The sequence below is a fragment of the Vipera ursinii genome (assembly GCF_947247035.1).
Source record: "Vipera ursinii genome assembly, chromosome: 4".
In the NCBI taxonomy this organism is placed as follows: domain Eukaryota; kingdom Metazoa; phylum Chordata; class Lepidosauria; order Squamata; family Viperidae; genus Vipera; species Vipera ursinii.
Window position 1 is genome coordinate 22,354,611 of NC_139514.1, and position 22,805 is coordinate 22,377,415.

The window sequence follows — 22,805 nt, forward strand, 5'->3', positions numbered from 1 at the left end:
GTTAAGCAGCAAGATACCATTGTGGGCAATCCCAAAACACGCAATAGAAAATATACATGCTGGTTTCAAACACGATGAGACTACTTATAAGGAAATTTTAAGTTTGGAAAGGAATGTTTGGTGCTTGAAATCATATAGCTTCTTGCGAGAAGAGAAGGTTGTTCAGACTTGGTTTCAATATATTCAGTTACGGGCCAGGTGGAAAGAAGACCAGAAAAATGGATTTGCAATGACTGATGAAAATTTGATAAAGCAAATTAGAAATCAGGGACCAGCACATATTAAACGGATATATCTTGCATTGATAGAGACCGATTCAGAAACAGAGCTTGTTAAGGATTGTATGATAAAATGGGCCCAAAACATTCAGGAAGTTATTACAATGGACACGTGGGAAAAGATCTGGGTGAGGAATGTAAAATTCACTCAAGCTCAAAATCTAAGAGAGAACTTTTATAAAATGTTTTATAGATGGCATTTAGATCCTAAAAAGCTTGCAAGTATGTATCCGAATTATCAGCCTAAATGTTGGAGGTGTGGTGATGAAGATGCAACATATTTTCACATATGGTGGACATGTAAGAAGGTTAAGGCTTTTTGGATAAAAGTCTGGTGGAATATGCAGAAGATTTTTAAACAGAGGATAAAGTTTTGTCCGCAACTTTTTTTGTTGGGAATAATTGCAGACGCTACAGTTGTGGACACCAAGCTGATGTTGAACTTAATTACGGCGGCAAGACTTTTGATAGGCCAATATTGGAAGAAAGAGGAACTGCCGACCATAGAAGAGTGGACTTTAAAGGTTTCCGACCTGGCAGAGATGGCGAAGATTTCGGCCTATTTGAAAGATCATTCGCAAGAACGTTATATTATGGAATGGAGAAAATGGATTGAGTTTATCCAGAACAAGTATAGGGTTAAGAAGTTTTATGTAGCATTCGAATAAGTCTTCTTTCGTGTTTTTTTTTCTTTTTTTTTCTATTTTAGTCTTCTATATATATTTAATAATGCTAAGTTTTGTTTGATCCTATATAAGTTAGAGAGTGATGGATTTTAGAATTTATAGTTGTTAGTATATGGTTGTTTATGATTGCTTTTTTATATATATATATACCTTGTATTTAGCTCTGGGAAGTCGGGGGGGGAGGGGGGTTGGGGGGAGGTAGGGGGGGGAGGAGGGAGGGGGGGAGGGGGGAGGAAGGGGGGAGGTAGGGAGGGGAGGAGGGAGGGGGAAGGGGGTTTTTTAAAGGAAAACTGTACTTTAAAACTTTTCAATAAAAAAAATATATCATGTACGTAACATAATATAGATTGGTCACGACCGTCAGTATATAGTGCAAGGGGGATCTATGTAGGATAGATGAAAACATGTGACATGCAGACGAATAGACACTTGCGACAGAATGTTAGTACAGATCATATTAATTTTAACCCATGTTTTAAATATATTGTCAGCGATCTCGAGGACTTGCAGAGTAGGAAGAATCTAAGTCAAATCAATAAAGCACACACCTTCCTCCTTCTATTTTCCCCATAGCAGCCACCCTGTGAGGTGAGTTGGGATGAAAGAGTGAGTGATTAGCCCTCGGTCACCCAGCTGACTTTTGTGGCTAAGATGGGAGTAGAGTTCTTGGTCTCCGGCTTTCTAGCCTGATGCTTTAACCACTAGACCAAACTGCCTCCATTGCCATTGCTAACCATTGACCATTACTACCCTGTATGGCCAACTGACTGTGCTATGTGCTATTGATACAGTGCCCGGTCAAAATTTTGAAGCACTGATATTATTTCTACTCTCTTCCTAAAATGCATTCCCTCTTCATGCCTGTCATCTGAGCCACAAATTTTCCAATGATGATGAAAGCCAGACTGCCCTACGAAAGAGGAATTTGATAAAAACCAAACCATGCCATTGGTGTGTAGCCAATCTTGGAAACACTAGATTCTGTGGAACACACAGTGAAATAAGATTGCTGACATTATAGACCAAGGAAACAATCGCATCACCATCATGTGAACAAGAGTCAAATTGGGCTGTTTAGGTCATATATTAATTTGAAAAAAGAAAAGAAAGATGCTCTCATAGAGTGCATGGGTTGCTTTTAAATGGGGATGAGAACTAGGATAATTAACCTGTGAGGTGATGCCCAAACAGACCATAAAACTGCTGGATTCTGAGGGTGCCTTTTCCATCCCAGCATGTAATGCCAAAGTAGACTTATGGAATTTAATATACCACCTCCATGAACAGAGTGTTTCAATCAAGAAGCATATCCTATTCACTGGAGCTGAGCCATGGAGTTCAATTAACTGTTCCTGTAATAAAGTACGCTGCCCATATTGGTACTCCCTATGATGGATTTCTTCCATGCAAGAAGAGATAGAAGAGCAACAATGGGATTTCTTCAATTGACTGGTTTGTGAAAATATAAGCCAATGCATATAATAAAAAGATAGATAAAACATACATATTCATAGTAGCAGGAAGCTCAATAAAGTCATGATTATGTTAAAGAACTGAATTGCACTGGAAAGGTCAAGTAGGTTTGGCTCATCAGGAATAGAAAAACATTATAAGATAACAGACAAAAATCAAGACCATACACCACAGCAAAAGGAAAACTCATTTTTATTTTTCTCTTATCCTTCAGTTAATACCACAACACTGGATTTCACAGTATGGTATAGTTTAAGACAGAAGGCACTGAAGAACCAACCCAATGATATAAATGACAATAATAAGGAAATTGAAAAAAAATAGGGCAAGGATAAGAGAATCCACCTGGTACCAGCTTCCATTAATAGAGATGGTAATCGATAGTACAAAAGCCTAGCGCAGAGTCTATGGTACTCTTTGCCACTATATGAGATAATAGTTTTGCCTGAGCATTCAGTGCAATGGCCTAACTTCAAATGGCATATGCTGAATACAAGACAGCTATGTTCCTCATTAGCATTTAGGCTAACTTGCAATAAAATGCAATGCTTTGTTTATGAAGTTAAAACTGAAAAGTTATATCCCATCATTCACTAAAGGAAGGAAAAACAGTTACGTAACTTGCCCTTGCTTATTATTGAACAAATGTTAAGGCTTAACCCTCAATCTTTGCATCTTGAATGTACTCATAATGGTGGCACAACACTGATCTCATCATGCCAGCTCTTTATTTTACAGCGATATCCTCTTAGCCACAGCCATATTTCTCTCCCCACAATCCTGACTGTTGTGGCTGCTGGGTCCTGAAATGTATCCCATCTTCAAGGAATTTCACAGTGGAATTCTTCACGAAGGTGGGCCATTTTATTACAGCACATATGGAAGCCCACGTACATAGCAATAACCTACTACAGCGTGAAAAGTGTTGCAATAGTAGTACCTCCTCTTATGCATCATATCAACTGCTTTTGAAACAGAGAATTCCAAAAGCAACATGCAAAATAGCATCAGAGACAGTTAGAAAAAATTCATGGAGATACAACATTTCTTATGCAACCCCAGGAAGTTCTTTGGACTTTGGTTTGTGTACAAATGGGAACTTTCACTGCAGTTCTAACTGGGTAATACTGTATGGATCGAGGTCAGGGATCTTCAGACTTGGCCTTTTTATGACTTGTGGGCTGGCTGATGAATTCTGGGAGTTGAAGTCCACAAGTCATAAAAGGGCCAAGTTTGAAGACCCCTGATCTACAGTGTGAAAGCAAAAGATCTTGCATTGCACAGGAGAGAAACAAAATCATATTTGTTGTGTTGGTTTGTTTTTTTAAAAAAAATATCAAAGTCTTACCATTTTCTTTAGAGCAAAGAACTTAAAAAGACATGCCATATTATTCCATATTAGAATGTTTCAGACATGGGAGTGAAGAGAGGCAGGAAAAATGCATGCCCGTATTAGGTAGATGTGAGAGTAAAATACATTCTCAGATAAATAATACTAGCATTATAATACACAATCATTCTAAACGTACTTAACCATTATAAATTAGACAGTTTTCAAGTAGGCCAAGTGACTTTTGCAGAGGGAATCTGGATTCATTTGAAAGCCAACACTGAATGCTTTACAAAAGGATGTCCATGCTCTCCAACTGAGATCTACCTACGGTAAAAGTTTGTCTTAGAATGTAAGTGTGAATCTGTGTATAAAATAAACCAGCTGTTCTCAGCTCAAAGAAGGTAAATAATTAAGGAAACTACTCCATAAACAACATAGGTTGTTTCAGCATTTTAGGTAAAGGCATCTGGGCTTTTATCAGGAGACAAAATAACGAGGGGAAAATACCATTCTTTCTCCCAGTTGCGGGTGTCGAGTTCCTTCTTCCCATTAGACTTCCTGAAATTATAATATAGCACTCCTAGTAGTAGTTTATCCCTTTTTTAAATTATTTCTCAGCATTTGCATATAAGACACACAAGAAAGCTACAATTAGCTGCGGTATAAAGTGTAAAAATGGTTTTTAGAAAAACATTTTTTTACATAGCAAAACATTCACTTTGGACAGCAATTATCAATGCATGTTAATATTGTAGATCAAACTAATGTCACCTCCAATTAATTTTTGTCACTGTTGCCAGCACTGTTATCATACCCACATTACATTTTATTGGAGGGTACAACCCCCTTTACACATGAAATATTCTAAAACATAATCCAATTATTGCAGTTCTTTTTTTTTAAGGTAGGCTTTGGTCCTACTCAGTGAACATAGTCGGGATGAAAAGAAGTTCAAATAAATTTTGTAGGGATTAGCAATTTCGAGATGCATACATTGTTTTGCTCTTTTGAAATGGATTATGAAGTCTTCAAAAACATACATCTTAAGGAGCTAGATTTCTGCTATTAAATCTCTTTAGCAAAAGAGAAAACTGGCAGGACCTAGATGACCATTTTCCAAGAACTGTAATAGGCAATTAAAGTTATATATAGACATGGCAGATTTTCATAAAGCATCACTTTTTTGAAATAATTTATATTGTATCTACTCTAAAATGGTATATATTTCATGAAGAGTCATTGTACACTCTGTCCTTCACTTTCACTTATCAATGTAATCTTTTACTTTTAAAAAATCTAGATCTTTTAGTTGAAGAAATATATTTAGTTCAATGCTCCCCAGTCTGATAAAGTTGACCGTGGCTTCCTTTTATATAAACTGGAACCGTTCTGAAATGGATGATTCCAGCATCAGATGGATTCACTGTTGGTTGAATAGTACCCAATGAATGATCCTTAGCAGATCAAAGGGAGCTGGTACTTCAGAATTCTTATCTAGACCCAATGTTCTTCAGCATTATTATAAATGACTGAGAAAGCTATAGAAAGGATGCTAAGCAGATTTGCAGATGACAAAAAGCTAAGAGGAGAAATTGGTAATACATTAGAAGACCAGCTCAAGGTTCAAAGGATCATGATAGACTTGTATATTGAGTCCTTTCAATGAAATTCAGTTCAATGGCCAGAAATGTAAGGTTTTGCAATTAAGGAGGAAAAAAAACCAGATGCACAAATACAATGCAGGTGGCATTTGTTTTGAAAGTAGTGTTGGTGAGAAGGATGTCTTTGTGTCCTGGTAGACCACAGATTAAGTAAGAGCCAGCAATGCGCTGTAACTGCCCAAAGAGCCATTGCAACCTCAGGCTGCTCCAACAGAGGTATAATCTTGAGATTGTGGTAAATGACAGTTCCACTGTGTGCTGGCCTGATCAGATTACATACTGTATGAATAATGCATCTGGTATTGGCAGCCACAGCACAGGAATTGGAAAGAAGGCAGAGAAGAACAAGAGATGAAGAGGGATTTGGCAATTAAATCTTATCGAGAACAATTAAAAGGGCAGGGGATGTTTATCCTAAAGAAGATAAGACTAAGGGGAGACACAAAAATTTGTAATGCCAGAAGAGCTAACATAGGGAAGAAGATGTACATTTATTCCTCATAGTGCCTGCGACAAGAATTATTTTATGAATCTTGAAAGTCAAGGAATGGGTGAGCCAAGCTTCCTGTGACAAAAAGTTCTATTGTACCTATGCCTTGTCCAATGATGATGCAAAATACACAATGAAGACTTAATGGAGGAATAAATTATGCAAAACAGAAAATGCAGACATAATGGCAAGTTCTCATAATTTATTTAGATTACAGGATTTGGAATTATCACAAAAGATACCTGCCTGTAGAAAAGCACATAATACGCACATAGAATGTGCACTGCTCTGCATCTGATGCTGCTTTCATAGGTTGGTCATGCATCAGTGCATGCCTTAGATAATAATACTGATGCAGTTTCAAGCCTCGGGGCAACTATTTATGCTACAAGGGAATCACATAGAGGGGATTCTTACAAGCAATTGCCATGCTTCGCATGAAACATGAGCTTGCTGATTACATGTAGCCAGGGACAAATTGGTACACTATAATTATGATGCCATAAATACTTTTGTTGGACAATGGCCAATAACCATTTTTTTTTCTTTCCACCACTCCCTGCTCTCCAATGCATTTGATGATAGAAGTAGAATATCTTTGGGGCAGCAGGCCTTCTTATGGGCTAAGACTATTACATGGAGCATGTGCTACATGGAACTACTTCCTGCAGCTTCTATGTGGCAGCCATAGCACAAAGAATTGCTCAGGTTCTCATATAAATAGAATCATACTGAAATGTAGGGAAAATATGTAGAAGTTAATCTACTAAATGTTAATGCAGCAACACGTTTTAACAATTGAAACAGATGGTTCCAGATGTGCCTTCCATGAACAAAGCTGAAAACTTAAATATAAAGCACCTTACAGAATAACCATCTCTTGTGTAGGAGGCCTTACATGTCAATTGTTGTTAACCTACTGTCTTTAGGTTATACATCAGTATTTAACAATGCAGAGATCAGCCTAGCAGATAGCTAACATGCCAGCATGTTGGCACCCAAGCTAGGTACAATCCTGCCCCCACTACAATTACTGGAATAGGCTGACCTCCTTAAGCCAACCAAGAAACTGAAGTGTATGCACATGGATACTGCAATGACATAATGATGGGAAATAAAATAATAATAAACAAAACTTGGTAGAAATGGCTACTTTAGGATGGGAAGAACAACACAGTACAATTAAAAATCTTCCTTTCCCACACACCCCCTGTTCACACATATTTGTCAGATATGAAGGTAGCAATTTTTGGCCCAGCTTATTACCAGCTGCATCAGTAGAAAAAAGGGGGGGAAACAGCTTTGCCTGAAAAAGTCGAGCCAGCTATTAAAAAAAAAAGCTGCTTCAACCAATGTATATGTTCTTTGCGTGTTATACAAGACTTCCTGGCCAGCAGATAACAGTCAATGTTACTTTATTTCTTTGTTCCTTCAACATAGGAACCAGCGCTGAATGGCTCATGCCCATGGTTGAAAGTCCATTGACAGCAACAATCATATCACCACATCTAAGGAGGGAAACAAATGAGGATTAGTAAGTTGCACAACCCACATACTGCAGGAAATGACTTCTCTGAGTTTGAACAACCAATTCTTAGATGCCTCTGTTTGGGTATGATGCAAAACTAGAGGTGACACCATTTTAGTTGCAATGGTTGTGTGAACTGACTGAGGTACACTTGCAAAAAAGAATCGTTCCAAAGACGGAAGCATTTTTTTTTACATTAAATAGACATCCTACAGCAAGTACAATCTCCCACCAGCTCTCTGTCCCTACCGCGCAAAGGGGTATATCTCTTTGAAGGTTATGCTGGTAATTCAGGTTGAAAAAAGTAACAGTTAAATTCAAATGATTTTGAATTTTAATTTCTATTGCCTGATTAATTGAGAACACTTCAGTTAATGGAACAATTTATGGTAGCTTCACTAAAGAGCATAACTATGGGAAATATCTGGAAAGGCAAAAACATTCAGCTTAACATTTAAAATTGTGGGGAAAAAAGAGGAATGTGGCCTGATTTGGTGGGCAGTGGATTCTTTGGTTTGTGGCAGACATTTGAAGGACATCAAATTGGAAAAATGATCCAGATCCTCCTGGGGAAGTTGGAGTCAGTTGTTCACCAGCAAGATTGCTGTGAAGAATTTACCAGGTATCTGTTAAAGTATTTGCTAAAAGTTGGACTCTAGCCTTGAAGCAGGTGCCATGAAGGTAAATGAGGCTCAGTCTGGCTTGGTTATTTGGGAGGAATTTGATCCTGTTTGGGTACAGGGCTCTTAGAACTTTAAGCTAGGATCCCTGTTCCTCCCAAAAGGTGACATGCAGTTAGGATCTGGCAATGGGAATGAAGGAGTGGTCCTGCCAGTTTTGAAGGAGGAACTGGTTCATTTCCTTCTTAAAAAGAAAAAAGCCATTGTGGAACATAATCTGGTAGACAACTTCCGTCCTGTTTCCAACCTTCCCTTTCTGCTGAAAAACAGCAAAATAGTCCCAACTCAGGGTCACATGGCCATGGAACACGACAACTGGTTGTAAATGCAAGCAAGTTGCCAACCAGCCCAATTGTGATGATGTGACTGCAAGAGGGGGAAGCAGTCATAAGTAGCTTTGAATGGCCATTAATGCCAGTTGCAAAGAGAAGACTATTTTGAGAACACTGTAAATCAAACTCCCTGCCCATTGCAGGATCTGTACTTTACAAAGAACTACTCCTCAAACACAAAGTACACACATTTCATATTGCCCTGAGCAGTGTTTCTCAACCCTGGCAACTTTAAGATGTGTGAACTTCAACTCCCAGGATTTGGGAAGTTGAAGTCCATACATCTTAAGGCTACCAAGATTAAGAAACCCTGGACTTGAGAATGAATCTGCAGTATCAACTGTAAGCCCTGATGACTTCCTTACCTTGTTAAAATTGATAAAAAAACAAAAAGGAGCCTTACTTGAGTCTTCCATCAAAATATGCTGGTGTTCCTAGAACAATTGTTTTAATGAAGAAAGGCTGGTTTGTGTGATTTTCCTCGTAGCCACCAACAATGCTAAATCCCCAGCTGGCTAGATTGCTCCTTCTTAATACAACATCATGGTAACTATGTAGGCAGCTGTGGGGGGAAAAAGGCAAGGAGTCGTAAAATCTATTAAACAAATCCGTTAGACCTCTAACAAATCTATAATAACTCTTTCAGGCTTGCCTGTGTACAACGAATGAATGATTTTTAATACTTAACGCAGTAATTATTCAGTAAGATACATTTCTAAACAAAAGCTCTTCTTTCCCTGACGGGTGTGGCACACCTTTTTAAATTTCCAGGCAAAATATTAAGTCACCTGACCTCATACCCAACCTGGGTCAATATTCTATGAGATCAAGAATGCTGATGCTTAGACAGTAACTAATTTTTGGAGAGCCTTGGGAAAAATAGCCTGAGGTCTTGAAGGGGATTGATACATTGAAAAAATAAAATTGCAAATAATAAAGGTATGACAAATCACTTTTGTGGGCCCTTTTAAAATGGACTCCTTTTTTTACCAAACAGGGCCTGCTTCTTTGTTTTGTTGGTTTTGGGTTTCACAAAGCAAATACGGGTTAATCCTGATAGTGTGAGAGAAATGCTAAAAAGAGTACCGCTCTACAATTCACTTATATTTATAGAAACATTCTTAAAAATTACAATAATGTCTTCTATTTTTAACACACTGTACAGTAAGAGAATGGTACGCGCAGGACTTCCAAAGAGCTTCTAAGGCTGAGCACAGAAGACGGCTTGATTCTTCAATCCTGCTCAGAAAAAAAATTGCAGAAGCTATAGTGGAGAGGAAGAAGATGAAATTACTCATACCTTGGAAGTCCTAACCACATGACCCAAGATGGCGACCAGCTAGCATCATATTCATTCTCACTGATGGTGCTCAGCTGCTCATCATTTGCCTGGGGCTGTTCTTCTGCAATCTGGACCTCTAGAGCCTTCAGAACAACCACCGAGGAAGCAGCACTGGCTTTGAGCATAGCCACAGCCTCGCTGTGACTCAGATTGGTCAGATCAATGCCATTAATATTCATCAACACATCGCCTGGATAAAAACAAACAAGAGATCCTGTTGAGGTGACATTCCATTGCAAATGCATCCCACTAAGTTGTTATTGTCTGTGCTTATCTAACAACAGGATCTCATGTATGTACAGATGTGGGGGGACATGTGGTAGCTTGCGTCATGCCTGTCAGAACTGCAATGTCTGCTATTTCTAGGCTTCAATGTCAGTGGCTCTTGTAAACCAGCATTTTCCAATCAGGCTAGTATGCTGAAAAGGGGCAGTTCTTCCTTCCTTCCTTCCTTCCTTCCTTCCTTCCTTCCTTCCTTCCTTCCTTCCTTCCTTCCTCCCTCCCTCCCTCCCTTCCTCCCCTCCCCTCCCTTCCCTTCCCTTCCCTTCCCTTCCCTTCCCTTCCAACAGACTGGCTCAATACTGCCTTCTGATGTTACCTCTTTTGATCCTGCCATCTCTTGCAAGACAGCCGTGAGGTTGTACACTTGTAACAAATATTGGCAATTCCCCACTTTTGCTGCCTCGACCTCCTGCTACTGTCATGCCAAGGGACTCGTGGGGCTCCTTCTTCACTGTGATGTGCTTCTCTTGACAAGTCACACATTGTGAGAGGTCCTACAAATATATATATATAAGAGTTTAGGCATACATTTCACTTGGGTTAAATCTGAAGGAGGGGAGTCAAATTATCTGCACATGCAGATCCCGATGTGGAACAAATAGTCATGTAGACTTTGCCAGCATCCATTAACTATAGCTCAACAATTTTTAATATTTAAATATGCTTATAAAAACTATGCACTATGCATTTTAAAATATATTTCACAGAAGATTTCATACCTAAAGGAATACCTTAAGGATAATAGTTTAAAAACGGGATATATTAGAGTTGTTCGCCACACAACTGTTATTAAAATTGAGTATATCGATGCAAATGGATTTCTTTAAAAACATTTTACAAGTAAACCACTGCCACAGCCTTACTGACAGATCTTTCATTTAAAGCCTCACATAACTATTTAAAAGACAGTAATTTTTCCCCCAAAGACTTAAATGCCCATCCACAAATCTTCTTACAAATACAAAATATTGGTAGTCTCCCTAATCAACCTGTATGATATAAAAATCTTTTTTTTTTGCTGTTTGGATTGCATAACAATACAATATATCCAATTTTGGGGAGGGAGAATATGTGTGTGTATTTGGAGGTGGTACCTAGGCTCATATCCTTTTGGATCTGAATGTACATTTTCAAGTTGAGAAATTGTGTAATGGAAGGTGGCACATTCCTGTTTGTTCTGCTGGGATATTTTAAGTGCCTGTCCTTTTTTAGAGGACAATATTTTTAATCATAAAGCTTAACAGATGACTGGGAATAGCTATGCTATCCAGTAGAGGGTGCATTTTTCCAACTTCCTAGACATCCAATCATACAATATGTTTAATCTTAACAAAAAATGTATAGACCAAGTCATTCTTTCAGCAATCAACACTATAGAGGTAAAGGGTAAATCTTGTTTTTTCATTCCCCCCCCCTTGATTTCCCAATTTTGGGTTTGTTCCATTTTAGTCTACAATTTCTTAAAAAGAGTACACATATTTTTCCCCCATTTCTTAGTATACATTTCCCTTTAGTAATACCTATTTTATATATTGGTTTGCTTAATACCTACACTTTTTAAAAAACCCAATTCGCTAATACATTACTTTTTATATATTATTTTCATTCATACATTAAATTTGTATGGATATTCCCTCCCATATGGATTTTAGTACCTAGTTAACTGGAAAACTGTATTAAGAATTCTGTAAAAATATAAACACTGAAATGCACTGAACGCATTTCAATTCATTTATTTGTTTTTAGGAAATGCAGAGGTAAATTAACATTAGAATATAAATTTAAATAATAACTTGTCCATTCCCAAACTTACTCTATGTGGGCTTGGCCTGTTGCTGTGATACAGTTGATAGGATTGGTGATGGCTGTTGAGATGTGTTCCCCCATCTCTGAGAATGCTTACAATTTGGGACTTTGTAGGCCTTGAAATGGTTAGGTTCACCCTCTCGCCACTGGCCTGCGGATTCACATGAAACATGAACAGAGGATTGGGGCATAAATACTGGCTACCTCTGAGAGCAAAGAATAGTCAAAATACAGGCAGTCTTCGTTAAGCTTAGCTACTGTTTGAAGTTACAACAAACCCACCAAAAGCCATTCAGGACCAGTTCTGGAATTCCATCACACACACACACACACACACACACACTCACACACCATGGTCACATGACTGCTTGGCAACCAGCTCACCTTTATGGCCAGTTCAGCACTCCTCAGTCATGTGACCATGATTCACAATGTTTTTTTGCTGGTTTCTGGCGGTTTTTGTTTGGGTTCCGGCAAAACATGCCCCTAGAAATACACAGATTCACTAAATGACTGTAGCATTCACTTAACAACTGCTACAAACAAAGTCGTAAAACTTTGTGCAGTCATGTGGGTGCCTCAATGCATGACACCATAATTTACGATGGAAATTCTGGGGTCGGTTATGGACATAAGTCGAGGACTACCTGATTTCTAATCATGAACCAGCCATGAAGACTACATTGTACTATGTACATATGAAGGAAATCTACACTTTTCCTGAGGATCTAATACTGGTCAGACTCTATTTTCGCCACATAATAAAACAATCCATCTTCTGGCATGGCGGGGGATTAGATCAGTCACTTTGCCAACCCCTTATTTCACTATCATCAGCTCTGGGTGCTCAAACAGAGCTCTTGCTGTTTGCTATCTCAGAAGTTAAATTCACGAGAAAAGGAAAAACTTAACAAGTAACATTTACTCATCCACTGAATCTAAAGCCCAATGGCTGAGCAGAAGAAACCAAAGGGATGCCGGGGTATTGTTTTATGATTAGTCTCAAGTGGCCCACAGGAAGCTTCTCAACTTTACCCTGTGGGGGGAAAAGTCTTAGAAAACAGTGCTATATAGTTATAATAGGGTTGTTTCTTGAGCACAATCCTGGGAAAACACAACTTTAAGGAGTTGCTGGCAGGTGTTACATGCCATTTTCCTTCTGACACACCTTCTCACCCTGAATCTGTACGCTACATCACCCTATTTATTCTTGTAGGGGAGATCTCTCTAATAATCATTCAGTATAGAGTGTTCATCTATTTACAGTGTGTCTGTTAGTAAGGTTTCACTGGAGTGCAATTTAGGGCATCAACATCCATGTTTTTTTCAGAAGGCTGGTCTTCCTTAATCTGACAACCTGCAGGTATATTAAGGCAAGAAACCCCACCATTCCCAACCGCCATGGTCCAGCTTGGGAAAAGCACAGTACACAAAAGGGAGTGAATCCTCAGCCACGGGACTTTACCTGGATAATATGAGCAGCCAGTTCAGGTGTGCCGTGCTTCAGGTCATGCCCATTGATAGCCAACACCTTGTCATTGCTACAGAGTCGGCCATCCTGAGCAGCCAACCCCCCTTCCAGAAGGTCAAGAATAAATACTCCTGGCTCATCTGTTCTGCGCACCAGCTTAATGCCAAGCTGTTCACTGGAGTCTCGCTTGTGCAAGGTCAGGTGGAAGCTATCGTCACGCTGGGGAGGGCTATCACTATGATTGTGTGTTCGGCTTACAAATCGTCTCTCTCGGAGGACCGTGAGATGCAGCGATGTACAGGGCTGGGAAAGGATGGCCCTGGCATGGTTGTGAGACACGTTACTGATGTCAAAGTTATTCACCTGAAAGAAAAGAAGCAGAAAATGTATGTCGGACCTGTGACAATTTCTCCCTACTCAATGTTCCAGATGGGCATCTGCTTCCCGGAGATGCTGTTTATTTTGGTTCTCATTTTCTAGCTTCTCTGTCTGTTCCTACAATAATCAGCATGACTACATTTAGGTCAAGGATTTTGCATTTCTGGATGTTTTCCTACCATTTTTTTTTCTGCATGAAAGGTGCTGTTCTGGGTGCATAAGGTTAAGTTTTCAGAGAATGAGTAAGCTATTAATATACACAATTCACACTTTGTAAAATTGGAGCCGAATGTACTGAAAATTTTTCACAAATATTCTTGGCAATTTTAAGAATAGCCTTTGGGGAATTTTTCCTTTTGTACTTAGGTAGAACATTTAAAAACAGCTTCATATTTACCTATATCTGTCTGCTTTGGCCATTACTGATAGCCAGGAATGATGCCTAGAGCTAATGGTACACTCTGTATAATGTATTATTCTATCCTTATCAGCCTTCCTCAACTTTGCGCCTTCCATAGATATTGCACTACGATCCCCCAGTTACATCAGACCGGGGGGAGCTTGTGCTACGTGATGAGGAAGGAAAATAAAGAAGCACCCTGAAGGAAAAAGCCTGAAACAGCAGAAAGAAAGGTGTAGTATCACTTAATAGGATGAAAAAAGACCAGTCCCCATTCTAAACTACTAAATGTGTTAACACCTTATGAACAGAATAATCACTGAGACTCAAACAACTGATTCCTTTTCACATTCTGTGTGAAATAGTTATTTGCCACATTCTTGAGTATTAGTAAAGGTGTAAAAAATATACTCCACTTCTTTTCCTTTTAATCTATTTTTCTCTCTTTTAACCCACAACGCGCTTCAGTATCCCCAAGGCTTGTTATTTAAACTTTGTGACATAGTCTCCATTTCTCACTTTTCCTGCCAGTAGAGAACATATTCTCAGATAACTGAAATTTGGGGGGAAATTCTGCAAAATCCTTCTCAATTGCATATTTATGAATTTTTATTTAGACTTTACAGAGAAATGAAGGAACAGAATTTGCCAAAGCAAAATAATGATAGTTCATTGATATTGTTAATATTTGCATAACATAAGAGAGAGAAAGGGAATTCCAGAGTCACAAGAGTAACACTCTCTATATAGAATGGCCCAAAGCATCCATTTTGCTAGAGAGACGTTCCCAGAGGATGGGCTCCAGGACGAGTCCAACAGCTCGGAAGAGTAAACCTCTGGTCCTGGTGGCCAACCCAGATTGGATCCTGCAACATTATCCTGGGACATGTATGTTGGTCTTCATTCGTGAGTCACAATAAACATGGAAAGAAGATATATTCAGGAAGTCAAAGTGCATCTTTAGAAAGCAACTCTGGAATTCTTCCTTGCCTTATATTGGCACTGTAGCTCTTGTTTTCAGGCTCTGATTAGCTATTCTAAGCTAAACCTATGCACAAATATTGACTTCAAGGATGGCTCTGGAATGATTTTATGAAGGTTAAAGTAAGTTCAGCAAGCAGAAAGTGCAGTCCAATATATTTCCCAATGGTGTATTTGTATACTACTTCTCACACTCAAGCATTCTCATCAACCCAGAATAAATACCTTGGATACATATCTGAAACTGAATGATGCTTGGGTGATACCCTAATTCTTTTCCTATTCTAAGTAGGCACCTTAGACAACATTCAGTAGGAAAACATAAACATCCTATTATTCATCTCTCTCAAGCTATCAATTATTTTTGAGGATTTGAATTCTTAAAAGGACTGCTATCTTTGAATAAATACCTTCACTAGGCATAAGAATAGAAGGAAAGTCCAGATGGATCAGGCTGTAGTCATACCAAGACAAATACTCTGTGTCACACAATGGCCAACTGGCCAACTTCTCTTCTGTTGGTGCCAACTTTATATATTTGGGAAGCTCACAAGACTAGACTGGAGGGTGATGTCCCTTTTCACTGCTGCTTTCCAACAACCAGCATTTAGAGTGTGCAGCCTACAATTTAGCATCAACGATGTCTTCTCTTCCATGATCCTGTCTAGTCCCCTTTAAAAAAACCTCAGTCTGAGGATCACTGCCAAAATTCAAAGCAGGCAAAAGGCCAAGAGAAGCAGCAGACATGCAACCATCCCTGACACAATATCTATCAGTTTGGTGGGAGAAAATGCAATGGTGGCATTCAGAATGACAATCGCTGTGGCCTTCTTTTCAGCCTGTAAAATTGCCTTTGCCTTATTGTGCTTATTAAGATAAATTCTCTGGGGAAGGAAAAAGAAGGAACAGTACAGAAAGGAATTTGTCGGGGGAGGCAAGACTGGGCTTGAATCGATCCTTCCAGTAGGTTATCAACATGAGGAACTGATAACTAGAAAGTTCCATAATTGATTTCCTAAAACTCCAATAAGATTTTCCATCCTGCGTGGCCCCTCTTTCACATATACAATGCAACACCTAGTTCTAATTTGAGAAGGCATGAACACACACACAAAGGCAGGTCAAAGGCAGCGCCCGACCTGCGCTCCTTCCGGCGCGATCTAAAGACGTATTTCTTTGAACAAGCTGGCCTGGCCTGATGGGATGGGGTTGGGTTTTTATTACTTTTAAATGTGTTTTAACCTATTGTAAGAGTTGTGGGCATTTTGTTTAATCTTTTTTAATTTTTGTATTTTGTCTTTTAACATGTATTGCTCTGTTCACCACCCTGAGTCCTTCGGGAGAAGGGTGGTATACAAATAAAATTAATAATAATAATAATAATAATATTTTAATTTCATCTTAAATCTCTTAGCATTTTTATGAAAAAGGAAGACATGAAATATGATTCGTAAACTGGGGGTTGGAAGCAGAGAGCTTTAGAAATCAACAACTGTAACTCATACTGGACCACTAAAAATGACATAGCTATAATTTCCAATGTATTATACAGAGGTCTGTAGATAATGGAAGTATTTTGTATCACTCACAAAAGAAGGAATAAACAATCATCCTTATTTCCTTATTTTTTGTTGAAACATATTAAATATGAACTACAGGGTATAAAAAAATAAAATCCTGTTAAATCAAGAATAGAGCTACTGAAAAAGCTTCTTTTCTTTGCTTCAATTATGGCACATTCTGGCCATAAACTTCTGCATTAACTTTTATCCCAAACAGAAAATTCCAAAATTGTGCCAGGAAATCTTTCTTGCTTACTCATTATCTAATATATAGCTGCACAATCTAGACACACCAGAGTTGAGAAGAATATATAATCAGATATATCAAATACCTGCAGTATTTGATCTCCAGCAAGGAGCCGTCTGTCTCTGGCAATGATCCCATCACGATAAACCTCTTGAATAACAATGTTGATCAAAGGTGTTTCATTGCCACCCACTATGCTAATTCCCAATTCAATATAAGGATTAGACCGATGAATTTCAATGGTGGTGATCTCACCTTCCGGTAAACTTGATGGCTGATGGATTGCTGCCCAATTGGGAAAGAAGTCAATATGTACAAAGAAATATATTTTTCAATGCAACATGCTGCTAGATTAAAATAATAAAATAAAATATGTTATGTCATAAGTCAAACAAATGAAAACCAAGCTTGCATGACTTTTTAATCAAACCCAAACTGATAGTAAGGGGCTAATGTGGGGACACCTGAAAGGGGCTTCTAACAGGGCTGCTAAAGTCCAAAACAGACCTGCAATAGCTGCATGGCTAGCCAGAGGCAGTCCAGTAATTATCAGACTGCCATTCAGCAGCTTGTGCTGGAGAACAAGAATCTCCCATTTTTATTTATGTATTTGTGTCTCAAATTTATATGGCTGCCGATCTCACAAGGGCCTCGGAGACATACAAACAAGGATATAAAACAGCAAACATATAAAAAAAGGAGTCGTAATTCAAAAGTTTTAAAAAGTCATTAGGCAGAGAAAGACAAAATGTTAACAGCGATAATGGAGCCAGTTCATTGGATTTTTGGAAAAAAAGTTTTGTAAGTTTTCATAAGGTTATGTGGGATAATCAAGATGGAATTTTGGAAAATTGTTTCACCAAATGATGTACGTGAAAGTCAAATGAAAATTCATATTATTTGGTTTAGACAAATTCAAAATTGAAATAGTCACCCACTAAAAGGATATCAGAGTCATTCATATGAATGTGTAAACAAACAGGTTAAAACTGATGTTGTACATATACAGCATGTCACTGGTGTAAATGCTTTTTGCTTTATAAAATATTGATATAAATGCCAACATAGGCATGGAGCTCTCCAGATCCTGATTCTGAGCAAATTGTACTTCCCACATTTATCAGATTAAAAATTAATGCTTGGCTGTTGTGTCATTCAACTGACTGTAACAAGAAAGCTGAGGCTAAATAGGACTTTAGAAAAAGCCCTCCCGGTTATTGTTAACATAAGCATTCATTCTATGTAGCTCTAATTAATTCTCAAGGTTTCTATAGACAAATGTGATAAAAGTTTAAATAATACTGTTTTGGTTGTTTTAATGTTCTATCTTGTTTTTTATATTGATTGTAAGTTGCCTAGAGTCACCTCTAGGTGAGATGGGTAGCATGTAAGTTATATACATATACACAGGGCTTTTTTTCTCATAGAACACTCAGAATGGCGTTCCGGCACCTTTTTTTTTGCACAAAAAAGCTCCCTCTATTGGCTTTAGGAGTAGGCAATCTTGGCTCTTTTTTAAGACTCATGGACTTCAACTCCCAGAAATCCTGAGCCAGCCACACTGAGGGGAAAGAGAGAGGTTTCCAAGCTGAGCCATGCTGGCTCAGGAATTCTGGGAGTTGAAGTCCTTGAGTCATAAAAGAGCCTGCACTAGAGGAGGACATTAAAATTATTTACAAGGTTACTTCTTTAGGAACTAAACTTTTAGAATCTAAAACAGCTAATTCAAAAAAGCCAACAGGAAAGAACCTCACATTTTTCATCTGCTTCTGTCTTTTGGAAGGTAAAATTAGATAACAAAATAATCTATTTCCTATGTTAACATCTCTGCAATGAAATCAATAAAGGTAACAGGAAAGAAATGAGAAACATTTTTCTCAATGTAATATGTCTAATTTAGCTGATGGTAGAAAAAATAATATCTTTTGTACACTCTTGAAAACTATTTTGAATCTATAACCATCTATTACAATTAAAGCACTTTAAATTAAACAATTCTTAAGAATGAAATATTCTTAATTTGGACTTTACTTTTACTGTTTGGACTGTTGTGTGTTTTGAAAAATAGATTATTTAGAATCTAGTTATGTTGCACTTCAGTCTTTCAGTATATACATATTGTATTACATCCAGAAATGCCAACTTTGCAACCAATATTTCTCATCCATAACTATGGCACCCTAAGGATACCTGCATACATGCAAATGCTTCTCTGGGATCAGTAACGCAGCAGGGGTTGCTTTTTCCTTCCAGTAACACACTGCTGGGAAATACCAAACATGGCCTTGAGAATTCCAATGTTTGTTACAAATTTTTCTGGATGTGGTTAGAAAGAGGCTGTTTGGTGTCGGAGACCACGGCCACGAGGAACACAGCTCTGGGTCGGGGTTCGGAGCAACTCCGGGTGGGGGCTCAGCACGGGCCATGGCGTGGCAACTGTGGGGAGAGGAATACCCACGGCGGCTGTGGGGAGGGGAATCCCCGCGGCATGTGGCTCTGAGCCGCAGGGGTGGGGGTGCAAAGGACGGGCGGTGACACCGTAGCAAGACACCGGCATCACTCCCAGTGACAGCACCTCTAAGTTCCGGCACCTTTTTTTTTTTTAGAAAAAAAGCACTGCATATACATACATACAGTAGGAAAACAAGTTATTTGCTTGCAGGCCAGGATAAAATCTGATTTTGAGATTTCTTAAAGTTTACAGTTTAAAGTGCACCGATCAAACTGAGTACTATGGGGAAAACAAAACTCACTTTCAGTTCCTATGTTCTCCTCAAAAGCAGGGTTATCAAGCCCAGACTCATCTGTCCACGCCGAAACTGTCGCCGATGTCATGTTCTGCTCCACTGATGCCATTCCGGTCCCAGCATGCTCTGCTTCAGGTGACTGGGAGTCCAGATGATCTATCATGGCGTTTTCATTTTCACTTTCGGTGGCTGCCTGCAATTTGCTGTTTATCCTTCTTTCCAAGGCAGCCCTTCGATTGGAAGCCCCAGCACACCTAGAGAAATGCTTCTATTTTATCATAAAAACAGGGAACAGGCGCTTGAAAAAAACAAACAAACTATCTTTAGTTTTATAAAGTAATGTAATATACAGGGACGCGGTGGCTCAGTGGGTTAGGGTTTTCGAGCGGCAGAACAGCTGATCATCGGCTATTCTACCGCTTCAACGGGATCGAAGGGCCAGCGGTCGAATCCGACCATCCTTGCTGCTGAAATGCCACCAGGATGTCACGGGAGACTTCCGGGAGCTATAATTTTTAAAAATCTGGATATAACAGGAAGGCTTGTGGCTACAATATGGATATTGTACAGAGAAGTAGCCAATGCCACGACTGTCCTTTGGATTCAGATCTTCCAAATTTCTTCACATACACATTTTGTATAGACGTTCCAGACTCTGGAACTTCCGTTGATCACTTGGCGCTCTCTGAGCTTTGTTGTTTGTTTACAGGGGTTTCATTACCCAACTTGATAGTATCGTCAGTGTGAGTGAGTGTAGGGTTTGCTCCCTGTTAGTGTTAAAAACAGAAAACAATGCCCTAATCAAGGAACTATCAGGGAGAAAGCCACACCCAAAACTGGCAGGGCAAGCTAGTGCATATTAACAGGGTGCAAATGTCACACTCAGTCACACTGATGATGTTACCTAGTTGGGTAATGAAAGCTCTATAAACAATAAAGCTCAGAAAGCACAAGAACTCTACAGTTCAACCCTGAGCTACAAATATTCTCTTCTTTGGTGATTCCTATGTGAAATGATTGCTGGTGATCCACCGGTATTTATTACTAAGAACGATTAGTACTTTCAGCACTCTTTCTTATTGCCATGATTTTGGTTTTTTTTTTAAAAAAAGAAAGGGAAAAAAAGTCTACAAACTTCAGAAAAATGAACTTTGTCTTAAGTTCAGAAAAGGTGAGTAACCTTCATAGGAATTCTGGTATAGCAGAGATGAAGAAGGGAAGGGAAGGGAAGGGAAGGGAAGGGAAGGGAAGGGAAGGGAAGGGAAGGGAAGGGAAGGATCATAAGTATATGCTTTTGACTACAATTCTGTTAGAGAATCTTTTCTATGTCTACATTTCAGACAATCAGAAAGGGAGAGAAAGATTCTTCCTTATCACACGATTTTTCACCCAAACAGAATGCATACATAGGGCTAGAAAGCTGTAAAATATCAACACTCCCAAACATAGTTTCACCCTCCTTTCATTTTGCTTTGTTAAGAAGCACCAGGCTGATCTACCACTATTCATTTATCATCACCTTTAAATAACATCCAAAGAGGAGACAGAATGGGAAGGAAACAAACTATATGAAGGCAGGCAGGCAGGCAAGTAGCATAGAGGATAAGTATAATAATAAAAGTTGATTAGGCGCATTATCTCACTATTTACCTGTTTTTCAGGTGTGCTTCCAGGTCACATCTCTGCATTACCTCTTCGCATACTGAAGTAAAGGGACACAGCACCGAGAGCTTGTCAAGCAGTTTGTGAACAAGGATGCTAGATTTTTTGCACAATTTAAAATGGAGCCTTTTGCGATCTAAGGGACAGAAATCCTTCTCTTGCAAAAAGTTTCGTAGGCACTTATAGCAGAATGTGTGACCACAAGGCGTGTCTAATGGCTGTAGCAAGGGTTGAAGGCAAATATGGCAAACCAAATCATCGTCCACCTCGTTCTGATAATTGTACAAGTGATTCTCTCTTGTCCAGTGCTGCTGGCCACATTCAAAGCAGAGTGGGTTCAGGTTCTGTTCTGTGGAGACCATCTCTTCGTTTGACGTGCCCATTGTATGGCAAATTTAGTCAATTCTTTTTTCAGTAGAGATCTTGCTTTGTAAAGGTCCTTTAGTAAAGAGTCATTACTCTGAAACATACACAAATATACAATGACTGATGGAAAAGAAAATCAGCTGCTAAAGCTAAGATGAACCAGAATACTGAAAACATAACACAGGAAGCGACTTCATGCTTTTGGGATGTCTATATCATAAGACTAAAAATTGGCCATATGCAGGAAAAGGGGAGGGGAGGTTACAGGAAGCACATTGATTTCCCTTTGAAGTTTTGTGGCATTTAATTCTCTTGCTAGCTGCTCATCCCCAACAAGTTCCTTCCCTAAAAGAGGCAGCCAAGATTTTATCATACACAAATGTGTATACCGGTAAGTTCTAAATCATAATTCAGTCTTATGGGCTTTAGCACTCTGAAACACTGATGATCAACCATAACTAGTAGGATATCCTAAGTACTAATCCTGACTTTCTTGGGAATGTTAATTAGTTATCCAGTATCTTATTGTGCCTTTTTTGTTCCTTCTCTGTATCTCTGTGTATGCAGGTAATTCTTCCTGCCAATGCTGTATATGGAAATAAATATATAGCACTATCTGCTCTTTTCCCACAACCAAATTTCTAAGGTGGCATACTTTCATTATGGACTTTTTGACCATAAGTGAAAAAACAGCTGGAGCTCTTAGTACATAATAATTTTTTTTTAAAAAAAGTACTAAATCAAGGCTCCCATTGTTCAGTAAAGTTGAAGAGACCCCATTAATCAATCCTTGCCTTTAAAGCTATAGGAAAATGACACATGTCCTTTCCTTTTCACTTTTAAGATTGCTGTCCAACTAAACAGGCTGCATATCAGAAGTCAAATGCTTACAAGAAAAGTTTACATTGTCTGCTGATCTCAGTAGTAGAATAATAATAGTCAGAAGGTGTTTGTACCTTTGTAAACGCCTCAAATAAACGATCTTGCTAGATGAATTATTCTGCACATACTTTAATCTTTAACTGATCTACAATGTATTCTTGTTCATTGTTTCTCCCAGATTACATGAAAACCAAAAACAGTCATAATCAAGTCCATCA

General features: G+C 38.7%; 1 protein-coding gene across 1 annotated transcript; it reads right to left on the reverse strand.

The window, feature by feature from the left end:
- Window positions 1-6,175: 6,175 nt before the first annotated feature.
- On the reverse strand, window positions 6,176-21,722 carry LNX2 (ligand of numb-protein X 2; the record flags this gene model as incomplete). The annotated part of the gene is made up of 9 exons (XM_083361754.1): window positions 6,176-7,429; window positions 8,865-9,023; window positions 9,762-9,993; window positions 10,402-10,579; window positions 11,899-12,042; window positions 13,357-13,725; window positions 17,016-17,215; window positions 19,684-19,931; window positions 21,328-21,722. 9 exons carry the CDS (start codon window positions 21,720-21,722, stop codon window positions 7,294-7,296), a joined length of 2,061 nt encoding a protein of 686 aa, XP_083217880.1. The 3' UTR covers window positions 6,176-7,293.
- Window positions 21,723-22,805: the final 1,083 nt, after the last annotated feature.